At 36.3% G+C, this 23,085-nt stretch overlaps 2 protein-coding genes and 1 long non-coding RNA gene across 3 annotated transcripts; all 3 read left to right on the forward strand.

Annotated features, from left to right (window-relative positions):
• The first annotated feature begins 811 nt into the window (after positions 1 to 811).
• On the forward strand, positions 812 to 4,672 carry LOC132271689 (uncharacterized). Its single transcript, XR_009469767.1, has 2 exons — positions 812 to 1,394; positions 4,404 to 4,672. It is a non-coding gene; the product is annotated as an uncharacterized LOC132271689 (long non-coding RNA).
• Positions 4,673 to 9,417: 4,745 nt separating this feature from the next.
• LOC132270212 (uncharacterized) lies at positions 9,418 to 11,190 on the forward strand. The gene is made up of 3 exons (XM_059771406.1): positions 9,418 to 9,549; positions 10,295 to 10,582; positions 10,648 to 11,190. The coding sequence occupies exons 1-3, from the start codon at positions 9,418 to 9,420 to the stop codon at positions 11,188 to 11,190; spliced, it is 963 nt and encodes a 320-aa protein (XP_059627389.1).
• Positions 11,191 to 15,311: 4,121 nt separating this feature from the next.
• On the forward strand, positions 15,312 to 22,852 carry LOC132271690 (uncharacterized). Its single transcript, XM_059773140.1, has 3 exons — positions 15,312 to 19,473; positions 19,580 to 19,771; positions 22,001 to 22,852. Exons 1-3 carry the CDS (start codon positions 17,252 to 17,254, stop codon positions 22,548 to 22,550), a joined length of 2,964 nt encoding a protein of 987 aa, XP_059629123.1. The 5' UTR covers positions 15,312 to 17,251; the 3' UTR covers positions 22,551 to 22,852.
• The last annotated feature ends 233 nt before the right edge of the window (positions 22,853 to 23,085 follow it).

Below are 23,085 nucleotides of genomic sequence, written 5' to 3' on the forward strand. Positions count from 1 at the left end.
TTCCAAAATCTTCAGCTAACTGTTTTGCATCAGTGGGTTCGACGATCAATTTGAATCCGAAAAATAGGATTTATGTGGGACCCAAAAAACTAGCTTCAAAGCCTCCTCATCTGGCCATGCATGTTGTTATTGTTGGGAGAATTTTGGACATGGCTGTTATGACGTGAACACGGCAAAGACATGTTTTGAACACTTTCAGGACACGACGTTGTGATTTTGCAATTATTTTTTTTAGAAGAAAGAAATTCAATGCAATTTAAAATATATTATGCACTAATAACATAAACAATATAATAATTTAAAATAACAAAAATAACATACATTTAATTTTAAACTCCAAATTAGTGTTTTCATTCGTGATAATGTGGGTAAAATGTATAAAAATGATTGTTTTCCTATATATAATAAAATATTATATTATTAATTTTTGACATATCCATGTTGTATTCGTGTCTTATTTTTTCGAGATTTGTCGTATCGCCGTGTTCGTATCGTATCGTATCCATATCTCGAGTCCGTATCCATGCTTGCTAATTTACTAGAGTTGTACTACATATTTTTCCTTTTTCTTCATTACAGATTCCAATTGCTCGTCCAAAAGGGGAGAAAAATATGAAGTTAATCACAAGAGTACGATGTAGTCAAAGATGTTGTACGTGACTGGCCAACCGAAATACCCATTGACACTCACTGGGGAATGTTAAATTATAGCTCAATTGCGTGCGAGTAATTGTAGAAAATATAACTAATTAAGCCAATAATATAAATCGACTACAATATGATTTCTTAATGTTATTTTATATAGTGTTTCAAAGATTTCATTTTACTCATCCAAAGTGCCACGTTAAAAAATAACAAATAATAATAAATAAAGAATTAAACAAATATATACGTCCTCTGCTTGTTAACCAATCTTGGCTGGTCAAATTCACGTTGATTAATTTAAACCGGTTGCTAATGTTGTTTATATTGTTCTTTTCTTTTGCATTTTTGGTGGAAGCCCTTCAGCTAAGACATGTTTGTCTATAAACCTCCTCTCTAATCGTATGTACCACAAAAAGAGTAACTGATTCATGACTATTTTTTCAGTCTTTGTTACTCACCTTTCTTGCCTCATAACTCTTCTCAACACATTGACACAATCATGTTCTAGGACAAAGATTTCATAATTTCTTTGTCCAGTGTGGTTTTCAAGAACACCCGAGATGTCAATATTGGTGGCTCTGTTTCTGCTTCTTGGGGTTGTTCCATTAGCTTTTGCTGGGCATGACTATGGCCAAGCTCTTAGCAAGAGCATTCTCTTCTTTGAAGCTCGTAGATCTGGTTACCTTCCCATTATCCAGAGAGTCCAATGGAGAGGTCATTTTGGTCTCAAAGATGGCAATACTAGCGAGGTATGTTCTTATTTGCTCTAATACTTCAATTTTTCCATTTGTGACCAAAATGATTCTTGGGTTTTTTTGTAGTTTGGTTTTGAATTCAAATCAAAATAATTCTTGGGTTTGATTTGGTAGTTGAAATACCACCTAAATGAGATATTTCATTACAATAATAAAACGGTTTTTTTTCCTTTTCCAAATACATACATAGATATATATATATACACACACACAGATCCCTGACAAGTGTATATTCATGGATTCTATTGTTGCTTCTATACTTCGTACAAAAATACAAAAATAAAAGAAATATCTGCAAAGACTAAATTATAAATTAAATAGTGATAAGCAGGGTCGAACACACATCCAAGATTTGAACTCAAAATTAAAACCAAAATTGAAGGAAGAACACTTTAAAAACAATTTAATGATTTTTTTTACTAATGAACTAAAAATAAAATAAATAAATAAGACGAAATAAATTCTGATCAAATAATATCTCAAGATAAATTTGTATTTTTTTTTTTTATGTAAATTTTCCTATTGTAAGCAAATCACTTCACCAGTCGAATTACAACTTGGAAAGATGGTATTTCTTTAGCAATCTTGTTTTGCTGTTCTTTGAAGTTGTTCCGTTGCATGAAACTAACCGTAAATAAGGTAGTCAAACAAAGGCTTTAGAAGAATCAAATCTTACCTATTATTGGACTTACTGCTCTTGCTAGACCATCTGAGAGGAAAAATGGGATAAGGAATTGAGGCAAGGAGCTAGGAGTGAACCCCGATCGAAGGCAGAGAGGGGTTGTTGGCTTGGGTCAAGCAAAGCCCAAAGAGTGGACCCTTAGTTCTAGTCTTTTCAGACTGTTAAAGCAATCATTCTTATCAATAAGGAATGAGTAAGACACTGACTCTTTTTGAAGGAAAATAATAGCGTAAAATAACAATTGCTTGAGAATATATTTTACTTAATCTGATATATCTTTAGTAAATAGAAATAGACATTTTCCGAATTACCATTAATTGACAAACATGTAGAATCCTCTTTCTAATTTTTTTTAATCAAAATAAAAACACAGAATAGAATAGTAGAGTAATGCTCTCAAACGAAAATTTCATAAAAGAATTAAACTAAATTTAATTATATTTCAGCCATGGTGGCTTCATCACTCTCTTGAGAAGGGGTGTTTAAGCTAGCCTAATAAGAAAACAAAATAAAGAAATAAAAATAATCTTTATAACAAAAATTATGAGAAAAAAATTGAAGAAATTTTTTTTCTACCTTTTATTATTTTCTCTCACTAACCATGTACATTAACCTCCTTTACATATGTCCCTATTTATAGAATTTGAATGGAACGATTGGGAGGAAAAAATTCTAATTAAATCTTCCAAAAATCTTACTACTTTCCAATTTGGTCTGATCTTTGACTTGATGTGCTTTCCAATTTGATTGGATGTTGGCTAATTTGATGGAAAGTCAAATTTGAATTTGATTGATCGTATAGTCTCATAAACTTGCTATTTTTGTCTCTTTTCTTCTTATTCTGAAATCAGCCCCAACAAAACATGAAAAGCAAGGATAAGAACGTTTATATAATAAAAAATATTAATTAATTATTTATTATTAAGTATAAAATAACAAGTTTTGTGCATTTATCAAATTACCCCCAAACAAGTTTTTGCTAGTCCTCTAGCAATTAAAGGCAAAAAGTGACAAAAATAAAAGAAATACTTGCAAAGACTAAATTACTAAATTAAAAATTAAATAGTGATAAGCAGGGTCGAACACACATCCAAGATTTGAACTCAAAATTAAAACCAAAATTGAAGGAAGAACACTTTTAAAACAATTTTAATGATTTTTTTTACTAATGAACTAAAAATAAAATAAATAAATAAGACGAAATAAATTCTGATCAAATAATAAGAAAAATCTCAAGGAAAGAATCCATCATCATAGCTTACTATAAATAAATTTGTATATTTCTCTTTTTGTAAATTTTCCTATTGTAAGCAAATCACTTTACCAATCCAATTACAACTTGGAAAGATAAAGGAAAATAATAGCGTGAAATAACAATTGCTTGAGAACATAATTTACTTAATCTAATATATCTTTGATAAATAGAAATAGACATTCTCTGAATTACCATTAATTGGCAAACACGAAGAATCCTCTTTCTAATTTTTTTTTTTAATCAAAATAAGAACAAATAGAAGAGTAAAATAGTAATGCGCTCAAAAGAAAATTTCATAAGCCTTTAAGCTAGCATAATAAGAAAACAAAATAAAAAAATAAAAATAATCTTCATAACAAAAATTATAAGAAATAAATTGAAAACAATAATTCTCTAACTTTTATTATTTTCTCTCACTAACCATCTACATTAACCTCCTCTACATATGTCCCTATTTATAGAGTTTGAATGGAACGATTGAGCGAGAAAATTCTAATTATAGAAGTGAAATAAATAAAATCTTCCTAAAATCTTGCTACTTTCCAATTTGGTTTGATCTTTGATTTGATGTGCTTTCCAATTTGATCTGATCTTTTCTGATTTGATGGAAAGTCAAATTTGAATTTGACGGATCGTATAATCTCATAAACTTGCTATTTTTGTCTCTTTTCTTCTTATTTTGAAATCAGTCCCTACAAAAATTTGTTTGCTCGTATAATCTCATAAACTTGCTATTTTTGTCTCTCTTCTTCTTATTCTGAAATTAGTCCCTCCAAAACATGAAAAGCAAGGATAAGAACATTTATCTAATAAAAAATATTAATTAATCATTTATTATTAAGTATAAAATAACAAGTTTTGTATACTTATCAATCCCTATTGAATGTATAGATTGGAGAGAGTTTGTTTGGCCTTGGTATAATATTTATTGGTTTCATGAGTTCTAGAATTAGACTACAGAAAACCAAGAGGGGGTGGTAGGAAATATATTTCGTTTGAAATGATTAGCTATTATTCATTCAAATAATAGTTGTAGGTTTCTAAAACGTTAAATGTTTTACTTCAGGCTGTACGTAGAGACATATGATACTTGGAGGAGGATAACAAGGATGATCCTTCCAGTCTCCTTTTTTTTATTTTATTTATTTATTTAAGATTTAATACAAATCCTTAGGATCTGAGACATTAAAAATTTATTATTATTATCATTGTTATTATTATTTGTTGTGGATTGGGTTTATTTGGTTAGTAAAATGGGTTTATGAATGGATTCACCTTGATTATAAAAATTTAATTTAATTTTTTAAAAAATTAAATCATTTAAATACATTGTTATCATCTTTAAAAATAAGTGTAATTTTTTGCAACATTTATATTTGTTGTAATATTTTTTTAATAAATGGCAACATATACAATTGCTGCCATGCTTATCGCGACACAGGTTATGACAGAAAATACAAATGGCATCATAAATGCTTCCTAGTAGTTATGGCTGCATATATATATATATATATATATATATATATTTTTCCTTTTAACAACAAATAAAATTGCTGGTAGAGACAATAATTGTTGTAGTGTAGCCCTACCTAATAGCTTAGGCTTTTGGGTTGAATCCCGAAGCACCCACCCGTTATAGTAAGTCACTCTAAGGTTTGACTCCTCTTCGGTGCAAACAGAGAGGGGGTACCAAACCAGGGAAAAAAAAACAGTAGGGAGGATACACTTAAGAAGATGGGTAATAAGAAAATGGTGGGACGTGGCAACATACAAGTTTGGAAAGTTTAAGGACACAAGTCCCTTTAAATCTTATCAACATGAGCTATTACACTAGTTTCAGATGAAATTACGAAAGATGTACAAGACATCCAATGGTGTATGTTTGTGGATGACATTGTGTTGGTCGATACGTCTAAGGAAGATCTGAGTATCAAATTAGAAACTTGGTCAAATGTATCAGAAACAAAAGGTCTAAAACATAACATATGGAATGTAGAAACTTGGCGAAATGTATTATAAACAAAAAGGTCTAAATTAGTAAGTCTAAAACATAATACATGGAATGTACCCTTTATACGGAAAGTAATAATATAGCGTTCGCAATTCAAGATCTACTGAACACTAAAAATAATCATTTTCAATTCTTGGGATCAGTAATACAACAAAATGGGGAAATAGAGGATGATATTAATAGGTTGGACGAAATAAAGAAAAATTGAGAGCATCTTCAACTATTGTGTGTGTGTATATATATATATATATATATTTTTGTAAATCTGATGTGTCATGATAAATTTACTTAAAAAATTTGGATTATTTAATTTTAGCTCCAACGGTTGTTTTATATTTTTTTGTAAAAATATATCTCCCAATGAGAATCAACCATGTGTCATGTCAGGACCCCACATAACTTTTACAAACCTACCTAATATATGGTTGATTCTTTAATAGAACGAGAAAGAAATATGAGAAAGGAAACGTGTTGATCTGGCAGTGTAAAAAGGTTGTGTATTTTACACAATCCTTTTACACATTGGTGATATGGCAATGTATTTTAACAGACTGCTGGAGACGGAAAAATTTTACACATCATAGGTGACAGTGTATATTTTATACAAAAAAAATTATTTTAACAGATTGCTGGAGATGCTCTGAGTGGTATTTTATGTGATGAAAAAATACCAAACAAGTTGAAAGAAATTTTTTATAGGTTGGTCATTAGACCAGTTGTATTAATTGGGGTGGAATGTTAGGTGTTAAAAAAGAAGACGACGACTTATTCACAAGACTTAAATGAGGATGTTGAGGTGGATGATAATTGATAGGAGTGACTAGAAGATATAGAGTTGCTAATCAAAATGTGATGGGAACTCTAGGAATAGAGCCTATTAGTGACAAAATAAGAAACAATAGACAAATAGAACGTAGACCCATTGATGCGTCCGTTGAAAAAGGAAAAGTGGTTTGCATGGACGGTAAGAGAAAACGAGGGTGGCCAAAACTAACATGGAATAAAGTAATTAAAAATAATTTTAAACATGAGGAAACATGATGTTTAAAAGAATAGAATGGAGAAAAAAAAATCCATGTGGCCGACCCTATTCATTTGGAAAAAGAAGGCAAGATCAACATTTGTTTTGATGGTGTTAGTTCTCTGACTTGAGAGTTGAGTTGTTTATGCTTTTATATTCATATTTTTGCGAGATTTGGGGATTTCCTGATCTGTGGTTCTTAGTAATGTAAATGTGTATGACCAGAATATAATATAAATCTGAAACTGGTTTTCTCATTCTTCTTTAATTGAATAAGATACTTTTACCTTCTTTTTTGTGTGTGTGTGTGTTTTTTTTTTTTTTTTTTTTGCAGTTTATACTAGTGTAAAGCTAACAAGTTTGAGGATTGTGGAAGAACAATGTCAAAGGATAGATCTGCCACCAATTTCCCTTCCAAGCTGGGTAATAATTCTTCTTTTTTAGTCGCTGTCCTATAAAGATGAAGAGCAACAATATTATATTGATTTGTGGATTTGGCGGAGAACGTTAAGTGTCAAAACAGATTCTTGACAGACTCTGGAAAGCTTGGTAGTCGTTCATATGTTTATTTTATTTTATTTTATTTATTTTTAAAACGTATATCAGCCTCACAACACACGCACCATTCAAATTAGGAGTACAACTCAAAAGCGAGACCTCAGGACTTACCTCCTAAATCTCTGCCAACGCCGGTATACCTTCGGAGACCACGATTCATATGCTCATTTTACTTTGTCATGCAATCAGCATCTTTATCATAATACAAGTCTATATATATATATATACATCTAGAAATATAGATAAAGAATATAAAGTGAAAAAAGTAACGTTGCGTTTGAGAGAATTGTGCCTTAAAAATGAAATTGAAAGAAATTTAGTTTAAAGCTGATTCGGTTTACAGGGATTTATGATCCTAGGAGAATAAAGTCCCATGCTTTCATGGGTCATACTTGTTGCCAAAATTTTGTGCTTTCACACATTAGTTATGCTGTTTTATTGATCTTGGGATGAGAATGACTACCTCAGGACCTGTTTACTAATATGAATAATTCTTAATTTTTATTGTTAATTTTTCAAATTAAAAATTAAAAATTAAAATTATATTTAATAAAATACTTTTATTTTTTTACTTTAAAAAAATACTTCTTAATTTTTTTGAATTTTTTGAAGATTGAGAAAATGAGAAATCCTCACTTTCTCTTCACAGAAATTATTTTCCCTACTGTAACACTGTTTGTAAATAAATAAAAAAATTCTAACCATCTCTCAGCGCCATCTCCTCCCCCATCTTCTCCACCCACCATGGTCATCGCCACTGCCGCCTCCTGCCACCATAGCCCCTGCCACAACCATCTCTCTCCTCTTTCATACACATCAAAACCCATCAACAATATACCCAAATCATCTTCAACCAGTCACAAAAAAAAAATTAAATAGATAAAAATAAAAATAACAATATCTTCCACCACAACCGTCGCTAATCAGAAAACCCAGAACCTAGTAGATCGATACCGACGGCGTGGAGCCCTTTGAGGCCCAGAGACTTGACAATTTTGCGAAAAGAATAAGAATTACAACCCAACCCATGTACAATGAGTATGTTATTGGATTTTGATGGGCCCATCTTGAATGGCGAAGACTTCAATTGGGGGTGATTTGGGGTGGTTTGGACCTTGATGGCTCGACCGGTGGAGTAGTGGTGGCGGAGAGTGGTGGGGAGAGTGAGGAACCAGGTTTTGGGGTATGAAGAGGAGGGTGATAAGAGAGATTGAGAGAGTGAAGAAGAACCAGAAAGTGAAGGGGTTTGGTGTGGTGGTGGGTGGGGTTAGTGGTGAGGTGGGTTTGTGGATGAGTGGGGTTGAGTCGGTGTTTGGTTGGGGTGTTGGGTCTGGTTCTACTTCTCTCTGGAAAAATTTTTGTTATGCAGAGTGATGATATATATATAGAACATGATTCTTCATCTATATACATAATTACATATACAGTGAACTCTCTCATTCTAGAAGGCAGATCTGAAATTTTGTTATCTTCATCTCAATCTCTTGGTGGCTGGTGGCTGTCTCTTCCCGGCGTCAATTGCAGGATATATATATATATATATACACAGAGAGTATATGACATTGATTGTCAAATAAAAAACAAAATTAAAATTAAAATTATTAAACTTGCTTTTTAATTTTTAGCTTTAAAAATATTAAAAGTATAAAAAATAGTAAATATAATTCTACTTTATATTTCAACTTAGAAATAAAAATCATAATTTTACTTTTATATTTCAACTTAGAAATAAAAATCATAATTTTATTTTTATAAAAAGCAAAAATAAAAAAAATGAACCATTGCTCATTTCTTAAACTATTATGCTCTTTAAAAAAGCTTATTATAAATGATGTAGTAATTTCGTCTAGAAAAGCTTATTATTCTGCTTTTCCTATCACTTGACGATAATAATGTGTGATGGATGTATAATTTAAATATCCATAATTAAGGGAAGATTACTAAATTAACGTACTATTGAGATAGGCTCTGCAGATTACGATAAGGATTACAGAAACATCGGCTAATCAATCGTATCCTGTGGTATTGGAAATAATATTCTATATTGGGTTTTTTATTGCGTTTGCTGTCAAATCACCGATTATACCCCTACATACATGGTTACCAGATACCCATGGAGAAGAGATAGGTTTTACAGATTACGATAAGGATTAAAGATTGTGATAAGGATTAAAGATTACGATAAAGATTAAGTTTACAGATTACAATAAGGTAATTCTACGTGATATCTTAAGCCCTATAAAAAAGGCGGGGGAATCAACGTTTGGAGGTACGCAATAAACCCTAACTCAATTTCTCGATTTCTCCAGGGAGATTATCATTCACACTGACTTGTTCGTCGGAGCCTACTCCACCGGTAACACACCGATGTTCGTAGGATCACTTTTTCTTCTCTTTATTCAGGAAGTCAGATTAGATCCAGGTTGCGCAGAATCCATCATCAACAGTTGGCGCCGTCTGTGGGAACGATTTTAGCTCTCTAAATAAAGTATGGTTCGATTGCGATCTGGTCTGGTTGCTGGCGAATACGAAGCGTTGCAAACTTCTGATCAAGGGGACTCGTCAAGGCAACCCCCCGCCGTCCCAAACGATCAGGAATGCGTCACAACGTTGGAACAACAGGTTTAAACCCTAAATAAGGGAATGAACCAATTAGTCCAAAAAAATTCAATGATTCTACGACGCTTAGCCGCCCTTAATGAGGTGGAGAATAATGAAGTACCCAAGAATGACTCCTGTAGGATTGACAACGACGCTGAGCTTAGTCAAATAGGGGGTCAACAAAAAAGCAATCACCATCGGTCTCTTGAACGGAATAATACCAGGCTCCGTGCAGGTACCTCTGGTTGTGTTGGTGACAAGACTGAAGATGTCACTTATTTCAATCTGTAGATGCAAGATCTGAGAACTAGGGTCAAAGACGTCATGCAAGCAATGAAAGGGAAGGGCCAGGCCACAGTAAACAATCTTGTACAGAAGACCAACCTAGCATTTAGCCTCGCTGTTATGTTATGAGCTGTCCTCTACCTAACAAATTTAATATGCCAACTCTTGAAAGCTTCGATGGGACGCGGGACATTCTCGATCATTTGGAGACCTACAAAACTCTTATGTATTTGCAAGTCGTACCGGATGAGATTATGTGCAGGGCTTTCCCTACCACACTAAAGGGTTGGGCTCGTCCTTAGTTCAATAAATTAAAGCCAGGCTCCATTGAAATCTTTAATGAGTTGAGCAAACAATTCATTGGACACTTCATCGCTGGGCAGAGGTATAGGAGACAGCAACACACTTATTGAATGTGAAACAGCAGAAGGGAAAGCCTCTCCGTGGTTACATAAGTCGTTTTAACGCTGATATGCTGCAGGTAGAAGAGGTGGACGACAAGGTTGCCCTTACAGCCTTTATGGGAGGACTACAGACTTCTAAGTTCCTATTTTCCTTATCAAAAGAAGCCCCTACAAGCATGACAGAGTTGATGGTTAAAGCATGGAAGCACATGAATGCTGAGGATGCTATGAATGCACGAAAAAACAAAGATGGTGAAGATAAGAGGTCGGAGAAGAAGAGGCCAGCACCTAACACTAGGGAGGAAAAGGAATCGAAGTACAAGAAATTCTCAAACAACCAGGCTGACAGATCGTCTCGCCGCCCAGTGAGCCCAGGCAGGTATAATAACTATACCCCCTAAATACATCTGTAGATCAAGTCTTTCTGCAGATTCAAGATGACGCATCATTGAAATGGCCGCCAAAGCTAAAAGCTAATCCAACAAAGAGGTCTCTAGGTAAATACTGTAGGTTTCACCGGGACCATGGACATAACACAGAAGATTGTTTCGACCTCAAAAACCAGATCGAGAACCTTGTTCGTAAAGGTCATTTACGCAAATTCACAACTGAAAATGGAAAAGGAGGCTCCAACCCAGCCCGAGAGGGCCGAGATGATCGCCCTCCTCAACACCAACCAATGGGTGAGATCAAAGTTATATCGGGTGGCTTCGCTGGTGGTGGTGAGACGAGTTCGGCTCGGAGGGCTCATACTAGGAGTATTCGGAGTTTTTCAGAGGTGAATGAAGTTGGAATGACAAGTCCTCCAACAAAATTACCTCGAGTTGAGGAGCCGGTCATAACTTTTTCTGAAGAAGATGACAAGGGAATTCACCAGCCCCATGATGACCCCCTGGGCATACGAGAAATTGAAAATTGGCCGAGAGAAGCTCCGACCCATGAAATCACCACTGGTGGGATTTTCAGGCTATAAAGTACATCCACTGGAGGCAGTTACATTTCCAGTTACTGCAGGAGCCAATCCAAAGCAGGTCACTGTAATGGTGGACTTTGTAGTGGTGGACTGCCCATCTTCATACAATATTATCCTGGGGAGGACAACATTGAATGCCATGAAAGCAATCACGTCCACTTACCATCTCCTGATGTGCTTCCCAACTGAATATGGTATGGGAGAGCTAAGAGGGGACCAAACAATAGCTCGCGAATGTTATGTCGCCTCTCTTAGACAAATAAAATCGTAAGAGGCATTTACGATTGAAGGGCTGGAAGGGAAAGATAGACCAGACTTTCATAGAGCGGAACCTACAGAGGAGCTAGAAGAGGTCATCCTTGGTGACGGTGAGCCCGAGAAAAAAGTGAGTATAGGGTCTTTACTCCCCCCAGGTATCAAAGATAAACTTACTCAATTCCTCAGGAAGAATCGAGACGTATTTACATGGGTCCATGAAGACATGCCGGGTATAGACCCCACTATCATGGAGCACCGCTTAAATGTAAATCCTGACTTTAAACCTGTCAGACAAAAGAGGAGGACTTTCATTCCAGAAAGGAATCAGGCTATATCAGAAGAGGTGGAAAAGCTCTTAAAAGTCGACTTTATTCAAGAGGTATACTACCCCGACTCGCTGGAAAATGCGGTCTTAGTGAAGAAGGCAAATGGAAAGTGGAGGCTATGTGTGGATTTCACCGACCTTAACAAAGCTTGCCTGAATGACAGCTTTCCTCTCCCAAGAATCGATATGCTCGTTGAGGAAACAGCTGGACATGAACTATTAAGTTTCATGGATGCATATTCTCGATACAACCAGATATCTATGTACACCTCAGATAGAGAAAAAATGGCCTTCATCACTGATAGAGGTTTGTACTGTTACAAAGTAATGCCGTTTGGGCTCAAGAACGCTGGTGCAACATACCAAAGGCTAGTGAATGCAATGTTTAAGCATCAAATTGGTAGAAACATGGAGGTATATGTTGATGACATGTTGGTGAAAAGCTTAAAAGCTGAAGACCATTTGACTGACCTGCAGGAGACCTTCAAGGTACTTAGGAGGCATAAGATGAAACTCAACCCCAGCAAGTGTGCCTTTGGGGTTTCCTCAGGAAAGTTCTTGGGATATATGGTAAGCAGAAGAGGAATTGAGGCCAATCCAGAGAAGATCCGAGCAGTCATTGACATGAGATCGACAAGATCAACCAAGGATCTACAATGACTAACAGGGAAGATTGCTGCCTTGAGTAGGCTAATCTCTTGGTCAACTGACAGGTGTCTACCTTTCTTTCGTGTGCTAAGGAATGCATTTGAATGGACCCCAGAGTGTGAGCAGGCGTTCAAAGAACTAAAGCAATACCTTAGTTCTCCCCCACTACTGTCTCGAACCATACCGGGAGAGGAACTATACATATACCTTGCAGTCTCCATGACAGCTGTCAGTTCAGCTCTGATACGAGAAGAAGAAGGGGTCCAAAGGCCAGTATACTTCGTGAGCAGAGCACTTAGGGGTGCGGAGGAAAGATATCCAATGATGGAACAGTTGGCCTTTGCTTTAATTGTGTCCGCCAGGAAACTGAGACCATACTTTCAAGCTCATACGATAGTGGTCCTAACAGATCAACCCCTTCGACAGGTCCTACACAAGCCAGAAAGCTCTGGTTGACTGATGAAGTGGTCAGTAGAGTTAGAAGAGTTCGACATTCAGTATAAGCCAAGAACAGCAGTAAAAGCTCAGGTGTTGGCTGATTTCTTAGCTGAGTTTACCCCTCCAGAAGAGGAGAAACAACCCCAATTTTTGACAGAACCAGGTTTAAGTGAGCAGATGGGCCCAGAAGTAGTCTGGGACTTGTTCGTGGATGGGTCATCTAATGTTCAGGTTAGCGGAGCCGGGCTTGTTCTTGTCTCCCCAGAGTGAGAAAGTATACAGTACGCACTTCGGTTTGGTTTCAACGCAACCAACAACAAAGCAGAGTACGAAGCCTTGATAGCAGGATTAAAAGTGGCAAATGCCCTAGGGGTTGAGCAATTACACCGACTCCGAGCTGGTCGCTGGACAAGTTCAAGCGGAATATGAGGCACGAGACGAGAAGATGAAGAGTTACCTACAAAAGGTGAAGGAATTAAAGAATCACTTCCAAAGATTCTCAATTCATCAAATACCACGAGAAGAGAATGGGAAAGCAGACGCTTTAGCCCGGCTAGCTACTGCATTGAACCTGAGATCAATAAAAATATACCACTGGAATATTTGGACGAACCATCTATATCTCAGGAGAGACAAATTGAAGTGCAACAAGCGATATTGAGTGTGGAATGGGTAGATCCTATCATCAGATATATCAAGGATGGGGTGCTACCAACAGACCGAGCAGAAGCTCGAAAGGTCAAGATGCGGGCAGTTAGGTATACGCTTATCAAAGGGGTGCTCAACAAGAGAAGCTTCTCCATGCCGTATTTACGATGCGTTTCTAGCGAGGAAGCTGAATACATTTTAAGGGAGATCCACCTAGGAGTTTGTGGAAACCATGCTGGGGGTAGGTCACTTGCTAACAAGGCCATCCGACTAGGATACTATTGGCCCACCATGCAGAAAGATGCACTTGACTTCATTCAAAAGTGCGACAAGTGTCAACGATTTGCCAATATCCCGAGACAACCGTCAGAGGAGATGACTCCCATGTCAAGACCATACCTCTTTCCCCCTTAAAAGAATGAAGGGTCAGCTTCATCTTCTTCCCTCGATAAAAAGATGAGGGGTTAACTACTTCCTTTGTTAAAGGGTGAGCTGAGTGAAGCTCATATTAATCTACTTCCCCTGTTAAAGGGTGACCTGGGTGAAACTCGTATTAATCTACTTCCCTTATTAAAGGGTGAGATAAGTGAAGCTCATAGTAATCTACTTCCCTCGTAAAAAGATGAGGGGTTAACTACTTCCCTTGTTAAAGGGTGAGCTAAGTGAAGCTCATAGTAATCTACTTCCCTCGTAAAAAGATGAGGGGTTAACTACTTCCCTTGTTAAAGGGTGAGCTGAGTGAAGCTCATAGTAATCTACTTCCCTCGTAAAAAGATGAGGGGTTAACTACTTGCCTTGTTAAAGGGTGAGCTGAGTGAAGCTCATAGTAATCTACTTCCCCTGTTAAAGGGTGACCTGGGTGAAGCTCGTATTAATCTACTTCCCCTGTTAAAGGGTGACCTGGGTGAAGCTCGTATTAATCTACTTCCCTTGTTAAAGGGTGAGATGAGTGAAGCTCATAGTAATTTACTTCCCTCGTTAAAAGGTGAGCTGGGTGAAGCTCATAGTAATCTACTTCCCCTGTTAAAGGGTGAGCTGAGTGAAGCTCGTATTCATCTACTTACTTTATTACGAGTTACGTGAAACTCGTCTTAATCTACTTTCCTTATTAAAGGGACGAGCCGACTAAAGATGTCAATAAAATCAAGTATAAAATAACGGTAGCATGCCAGCAGGGCAGCTTGCCAAATAATGGGAGCATGCCAGCAGGGCAGCTTGCCAAATAAAGGCAGCATGCCAGCAGAGCAGCTTGCCAAATAACGGCAGCATGCCAGTAGGACAGCTTACCAAATAAAGGCAGCATGCCAGCAGGGCAGCTTGCCAAATAAAGGCAGCAGGGCAACTTGCCAAATAACGGTAGCATGCTAGCATAACAGCTTGCCAAATAAAGGCAGCATGCCAACAGGGCAGCTTGCCAAATAAAAGCAGCATGCCTGCTAGGGCAACTTGACAAATAACGGTAGCATGCCAGCAGGACAGCTTGCCACGGCAGAATGGCATAGCAGCTTGCCACATAACGGTAGACTACCAGCATGGCAGCTTGCCACATATACGAGCTGCCAATGTGGCACTACGACAAATATACAAGCTTACCAATATACGACAAATATACGAGCTTGCCACATATACGAGCTGCCAATGTGATACTATGACCCCCGACTGTATTCGCGAAATGACAATATAAGTCAGGCTAATGGACAAGGCTCTGCAATTCTAACTATATATTATTGTGTAATATTTTGGAATTAACGTTCCGGTGGTTTGATAAGCGATCCTCCGAAACGGGGGGCAACTGATGGATGTATAATTTAAATATCTATAATTAAGGGAAGATTACTAAATTAACGCATTATTGAGATAGGCTTTGCAGATTACGATAAGGATTACAGATTGAGATAGGCTTTACAGATTACGATAAGGATTAAAGATTGTGATAAGGATTAAAGATTACGATGAGGATTAAGTCTATAGATTACAATAAGGTAATTCTACTTGACATTTTAACCTAAGCCCTATAAAAAAGGAGGGGGAATCAACGTTTGGAGGTACGCAATAAACCCTAACTCAATTTCTCGATTTCTCCAGGGAGATTATCATTCACACTGACTTGTTCGTCGGAACCTACTCCACCGGTAACACACCGGTGTTCGTAGGATCACTTTTTTTTTTCTTTATTCCGTAAGTCAGATCAGATCCAGGTTGCGCAGAATGCACCATCAACAATGTGTGTATTTGAAACATGGTTGGATGATTTTCCTTTTTTAAACTATTAGATCAATTTTGTATGAGCTTGCAATAAATTTTTGTGAATGGATCATGGAATTTTTTCGTTATGCTTATTTTTACTTGATTTAAAAAAAAAAATAAATAAAAAATGATGAAATACATTGAAAAATAGAATCCAATAGCTATCACAATCATAACAGCCACTATTGACTGTGACTACTCGATCTTCGAAATCGGGTAGGTACTACGAGGGTTGAGAAGAAATATTTGTGCAGTCACAATTGTACGTTAATATTGTCACTAAATTACACTATTCTTGTTTTTATCTTATATTTGAAAGATAAAAAAAAAAAAAAAAAAAAAAAAAGATGATAACATCAACAATTATTTAAAAATATATTATTTACAAGCCCTCAGTACTTATTATACTCCAACAGATATTCAAAAACCCTACCAATTTTTATTTTAATTTTTCTTAAAAACAACTTATGAAAATGTTATACAACTCACTAGAACCGAATAATTGTATGCAATTTTATTTATTTATTTTTTGTTGGTCTATTTAACAGCAATGATTTGCAGAACACTCTTGCACAACAGCAATCATTGACTACTAATTCCCAATCATTGAAATGTAACTCTCTAATTAAACAAGCAATCAATCAACTTTTTAAAAAACAATATCAAAGCAATTACAGATAATGTGATAAATTCAAACTATTTCATGAATAGACAACAAAATCATAGAAACCTTATTAAATAAAACCATAAGAAGTGTATACAATATATAAAATTTTGTTATTAAATTATATCAAATACAAACACATAATTTATATTCACAATGTAATTAATTATTATTATTATTATTATTTTTGATAATAATTCATCAAATGTTCTTGCGCTCTAATTTGATCCTTCTTCACTTTCTCTTTCAATCATGGAGGTGCACCACCTCCACATATTTCAACGGAGTTAATACATATATATATATATAATTAAACACACATTCTTAGAAAATGAATAAAAAGGACATGTATATTTTAGAATTCAGGTATATCAAAAATTAAAAACAAAAATATATTACTCCGTATTACTCTGAACTGGCTTAACGAGTTGAGACAGCAACACGAAAATAACACGACGTCGTACTAGTTTCAGACATGGTTGCCACGTGATCGTCTCAGTCACGTGACCAGAACGCACAAGCCGCGCACTTCAGTCTATTAACCTGAAACAATTCTTGCCGCCATTTCTGCTTTCCCGCCAAACAACACTACGATCCAAATTCCAATTTTGAAACAAACAGATCTCCCTCTCTCCGAAGTTCCGAAGTGCACGCTAGCATATTCAATCTGCAACCAGACTTTCCTTTCCTCCGATCACCACCAGTATTCAATCCTCTCTCTCTCTCTCCGGCGCACGTTAACATTTTCACACCGCAACAGCACTTTCCTTTCCTTCGATCACTACCAGTATTCAATCCTCAAAACTTCAAATCTCTCTCTCACACACACGCATATGGCAGAGCCTATTGACTTCTCAAAAACACAGCGCATAGTCCTCCTTATAGACCTCAACCCACTCCTCCACCTCCAAAACCCTAGCCCATACATCACCTCCATCCTCACCGCTTCACGCATCCTACTCACATTCTCTTCTCTCTCCACCTCTCTCTTCGCCTTTAAGCTCTTCTTCTCTTCTCTCTCTCCTCTCCGCTCCTCCTCCGCCCTCCATCGCCTTATCCCCAAACCCTCGGCTTTGTCTCTCTCCTTCAACGACCCTCCCGAAACCCTAATTTCTCTAACCGCAACCCTCAATTCTCTCTCCATCTCCACAATTTCTCCCGAATTGGCAAGTTTAACGCCCCGTGCTTCGCATACGGCCAGCTTGTTGGTTCAGCTCGTGCACGATTATGCTTGGGAGTCCCAAAATGAAAACCCATCAGGTACATTGAATAACTTTCCGATTGTTCGATCGAATTTGATTATTTTGCTTTCTCCAATACCTAGCTCTTTTCAATGTTTATCTGAATTTATGAATTTGGATATAAACGATGAAGCCTTGAGGCAAATAGATGCATTTTCGAAGAGATTTGACTATGTTTTTGCTGCTGTGAATGATGCTTATGTTGATAGAGATATTCATTTTAGCTGGATAGATATTAAGGATGAATTTGATTGCAAAGAAGATAAGAATGAGGTAGATGAGCCTATATTGCAATTAGGGTTATTTGAGAATGGGATTAGGAGGTTGGGTTGGGGCTTTTGTTCTACGGACTCGATTGTTTTGGGTTCGGCTCTGATTCCTTTTGGATTGATTTATCCGAGGATTGGGATTTCTTTTAATTTTCTGAATTCTAGTAATCTTCATAAGAGGGTTCGTGCACAATTGGGTCTTGAGATCTCTGATGTTAGTGGGAAGCCTTTGGAATGCAAGTGCTGTGATCTTGAATTGCTGAATATCAGCAAGTCATCTGGGATTAGATATGATGATATTATGCATTCCTTGGAACTTAGAAATTCTGAAAGTGAAGGGTTTGATCAATTTGAAAGATGCTGGGGTCATTTTAGTGATGGAATTATTAAGCTGCATGTGATGGGAGTGAAGAGGTATGGTGAGGGTGACAAAACCAAATTGTGCTCACACAATCACATACTAGTGCGAGGAATGTTGGGAGAAACTGGGAAAAGCAAAAAGAAATGCTCCAGCGGTTTTTTTGCAGATATGGTTCTTGAATTACTATCTAGGGAAACAGGGGAGTTTATTCTGAGGGAAACCCCTATCTGGCAAATTCTGCTGAGTTTTCTACACCGGGAAGGTTTATTGGCTCTGGTTTCCTTTTCGAATGGCAATGGAGATTCCTGTATGGGTATTCTAAAGCCTTTCACAGAATGTTTGGCTCTCCTCTCTATTATAGAGAATCAAAATGTGCATAGTTCTGTTGGTTTGAACTTTGCAAAGATAGGTGATGAGATTTGCAAATCTCATGCTGATATGAACAACTTAGTTGAAACAGTTGATTCTCAACTTGGGGCTTCGTCATCCCGAAATAATATGTCACTGGGGGATGGGAAAAGGAAAAAGAATGAGAAGCATTTACAACAGGACCTCACATGGAGCTCCTTCCATAAGGCAGCATTTGAATGCTCTGAGTTGGAATTGGAGAAGGTTTACTTTGCCATAAAATCTAATAACTCAAAGAAATTGAAGTTTTTGAAATGCTGGATGAAACAGGTCAAGAAATCTAGCTATTGTTGCCTAACCATACCAGATGGATCCAAGTCACATCAGCATGTTACAAAGGAAATAGATCAAAGACTAGCCGGGACAAACCAAGAAAGTGAAAGACCTGTGACTTCAACTAGATCATGTAGAACACAGCAGAGTACAGCTTTTCTTTCTCGCTCAGAAACTTCAGAGGCCTTCTTCAGTGATCTTCCTAAGAAAATCCAACAAGGCCTGGAGTCTGAAGGAGTGGACTTGCAAATTTTGGCAGAGCGTCTTGTGAACTTAACCATTTATTGGTTATATCAAAAGCATGAAACGGATAACAGTGTGGAGAGTCAAACCCCAGTGATAAAATCGGATGACACTTGTGGTGGGCTAGTTGCTGCTGAACTAATAAAACTTGTACTAAGGGACCCGAGGGAATTGAAGGAGTCACGCATGGATAATGATCCTTCCTTTCAACCGTATGACACAAGATCTACCAGTCTTGCTTCAGACAATATAGTTAGAGAGTATCCTTTTTTTTTATTGATCATTAATGCTTTGAAAGTCAGATAATTTATCTGTTGTCAGAAGATTTTGCTTGATTTATTGCAATGTTTCCTTAATAAGCAAAAGATATGAACTGCAGATTTTGCTACGGATGGAGATACTAAGATCAGAGGTTGCACAGAGTATTGAAGAGTCTGTAAAAAAGAAGCTTTTGAAGCAAATTTGCTCACTTTTAGAAATCATTCAATATCTTCTGGAAGGAGGCTGTCATGGTCATGTGAGCCTCTATGATTATGTGGAAAGGGCCATAACAAGCAGGTACATGTTGCTGTGTAAATCTTTGCCTTTTGAGATTATTATTATTATTATTATTTTCCTAGTTGATACTCACACACCTCCCCTCCAAGGAATTGTTTGCACCGAAGAGGAGTCGAACCTTAGACCTGATGCTTGATGAGGCACTAGGGCCAAGTGGACTTACCCACTTGAGCCAACTCCTTGGGGTTCCTTTTGAGATTATTGTGCTACAATATTTTGGGATTATTGCCTTTTTTTTTCTCAGAGCAAGTTAATGCAGTAAAACGACCTTTTTATTTTTATTTTTTTATTATTGCTTAGAAACATCTTCAACTCATTAATAGCTTCACTTACTGATTCAATAATGGAAAAATAAGACTTATAAAAAAAAAATGGAAAAATAAGCTACAATGAGGCTGCTCTCAGCAAGCTTGCGGTCGATGCAGTCTCTTGGTCAGATGGCTATGAGGATGCCTTCATAATGGACTTGCTCTATAATTAACAAATTTTTAAAAAAAAGTTAGTAGCAACGATTACCAAAGTTGTGCAACTCTACTAGACAATGGTAACAGACTGTCAAGAGCTTAATGCTAAGCCTGGGTATTGTTCTTTAACAAATCCTTTGCCTTGATCTTTCTCAAATCCCCTTTCCTCCTTGCGCTCTAAATCAAATTGATGTTCTTTCACGTGGATATGATTACTGTTTCAATTGCGCAGAGGATCTTTTTACTTGATTTAAAATTCTTCTAGCTTTTTGGTGGACAAAATGGAACATATAATATACTCCATCACCATATTTTGATGGGTTTGAATCCTTTAGTTTTTATTATATACTGTAATCCATAAGTGGCTGACATACCTTGCAATCTTATTCTGTTGGATGACACCATATTGCATTGGTATGTTTAGGGAGTTCAAAATCTGATTCTGAAGAAAAGGATTTCATGGAAATGACAATATATTTTAGGAGCACGATAGATTTTTTTCCCTTTCTTGTCTGCAGAATTGTACAGTAATAATTATCAACTTTTACAGATTCTGAAATACCACACATATCATGAGGAAGAAGTTGTGTGCTAACAATTGTATATTTTATTATTAAATTTTGTGTAAGTAGTCATAATTTTCTATATAGGTCAGATTTATAATTAAAACGATTTCCAATTACAATTAGGATTTGTAGGGTTGTTATGCCTGACCTGTGGAATGCCAAAAATTTTAAACATGTTTGGAAAGGATTTTTAACTCAATGGAGGGGCCCCTACAACATATGGAAGGTATAATTGGTTTCCCTGCGATCTGTATATTTTAGATTTCTGATGTTGAGCAAAATTTTCATCTCTTTTTATCCCTACTTTAGCCCATCATCCTTCCACCTATATGTACTGTACATAATTTTAAAGACTTCCATTTCCCATAAGACTTTTCTTTCATATACGTGCTCTATCTTTTTTGTTGTCCTTATTAGGCATCGAGGGAGAGGTATTAATTATTATTGTTTGTTTGTTTATTTATTTATCCATTTTTTTTTTTAGGGCGGAGGGGGGTTAAAGTATCTCATTATGCTGACATGCCTTTCGTGTCAGTTTTCAGTCCTGACCCCTTTGAATGATAGAAATTCATCTTAGATGGACACTATTATCTTAAATAAAAGGAATCCACATTCATCTGCATAGCTAGTTACCAATGCTTAATTTGTTGAAATGCACACTTTTTGTTTTGTTAATTGGTGCTGTGCAGAGTGCATAAGTGTCTGTTTCACTCTTTCCAATGACATTTTAAAATAAGAACAAAATTTGAAACACCCTTGGTGTGGGATGTTATGATCTTGCAAACAAACCTCGTTGGCCTATTATCTCATACCATTTTCATTATCACCTGAAGAAAAGAATGAAGAAAAGATGGATCAGAAATGATTCTAGAAACTGACGCTACTATCATGCATTAAAGAATATGACCGATGTTTTGTTCATAAGAAAAAGGATGACTTTCGGAAAGACTGGTCTATCTTCAGTTGCTCATGTCTTACTAATTTCATAATATTCAAGTAATTTATTATGGAGCATACTATTGTTACAATCATGATTCATTCTCTGTCATTGGTAAAGTCTTCATACAATCAGAGCCTAAATGAGGATTTTTTTTTATTTGATTCTTTCGAAATGATTATGAATTTTATCTTTTTTTCTGTTTTTGTAAATTTTTGTGCAAGCATCTCATTATTAAATGTCCGAATGCTTATATTTTCAGGTACTGCCATACTCTTGAAGATGTGATAGTAAGAATCCAAGCCCAAATGGATTTTTTACCTTTTGGCGATGAGAATGACTCCCCGAATCTCCTACTCAACAGTGAGGACAGTAACCAATCTTGGAGACATAAATCAGAGAGAGAGGAGATGGGCGAAACTAACAAAATTCATGAATCAATCTCAGTGGAAGACGAGTCTTCCCAACCAACAGAAAACAACGAAGAGAGTCCTCAACGGATCAAGAGAGAGGAGCATGCTCGCAAGTTAATTGAGGCTAAGGAGAGAAGAGAGAGGGCTCGGAGATTTGGATCTTTCACCAGTTGGGTGCCAGATTTGCAGAGGGTTTGGGCTCCGAAGCAGCAGCCTAGAGCAATGGGAACAAAGTCCGAGTCTCTTCGGAAGCAATGCAAAAGGAGAGAGCGAAGAAGAGCAAGTTATGATGTCGTATGTGAGACCCCACTGACCGGTAGAAAACGTTCATGTCCTCAAGGAAGCAGCATTGGTGACCCTAGTTCCGTTTCTAAAGCTTTGTTTCAAGATAACATGTGATACAAGGTCCAGCAACATAGGTTAACTTCTCCTTTAAGAAGGGGCTTGCATACACCTTTAATTTCGCCAATTTAGAATCTCATATGTAATAAGAAAAAGCTTCATGCGTGTGCAGTGTAACATTGCAAGCTAACACAAAAATTCAACCAAGTGACTGAAGTGATGTTAACCATATTTTTTGTTTTAGTTGTATTTAATAAGATATGTTAACCATAATGTTTGTACTCTGTTTCTGTCCTTTTTTATATGATATTATTGTAAAATGTTATATATTTTATTTTAACATCGAAGTGTTGTATCACTAAGTTCATAAATTATAATTCAGTTTCAGTTAGTTTTACTTGTTTCAGAATTTTTATTTTGTATTTTGATATTAAATTCATTTTGCAGTTCAGTTGTTACATGTTTTACTCTCTCCTTACTCTACATGTAACCCGCTCTCATTCATGAACCCCATCAAAAGCAATTAATTTGCGTCCAATCAATTTTTGCTTCATTTCTTAATTTCTGTAATCGAACATTGAAATTGGAATAA

The sequence above is a fragment of the Cornus florida genome, unplaced genomic scaffold (genome assembly GCF_030987335.1).
Source record: "Cornus florida cultivar Cherokee Brave unplaced genomic scaffold, ASM3098733v1 CherokeeBrave_3.0.0_Hap2_Chr08, whole genome shotgun sequence".
NCBI classification, from domain to species: Eukaryota; Viridiplantae; Streptophyta; class Magnoliopsida; order Cornales; family Cornaceae; genus Cornus; species Cornus florida.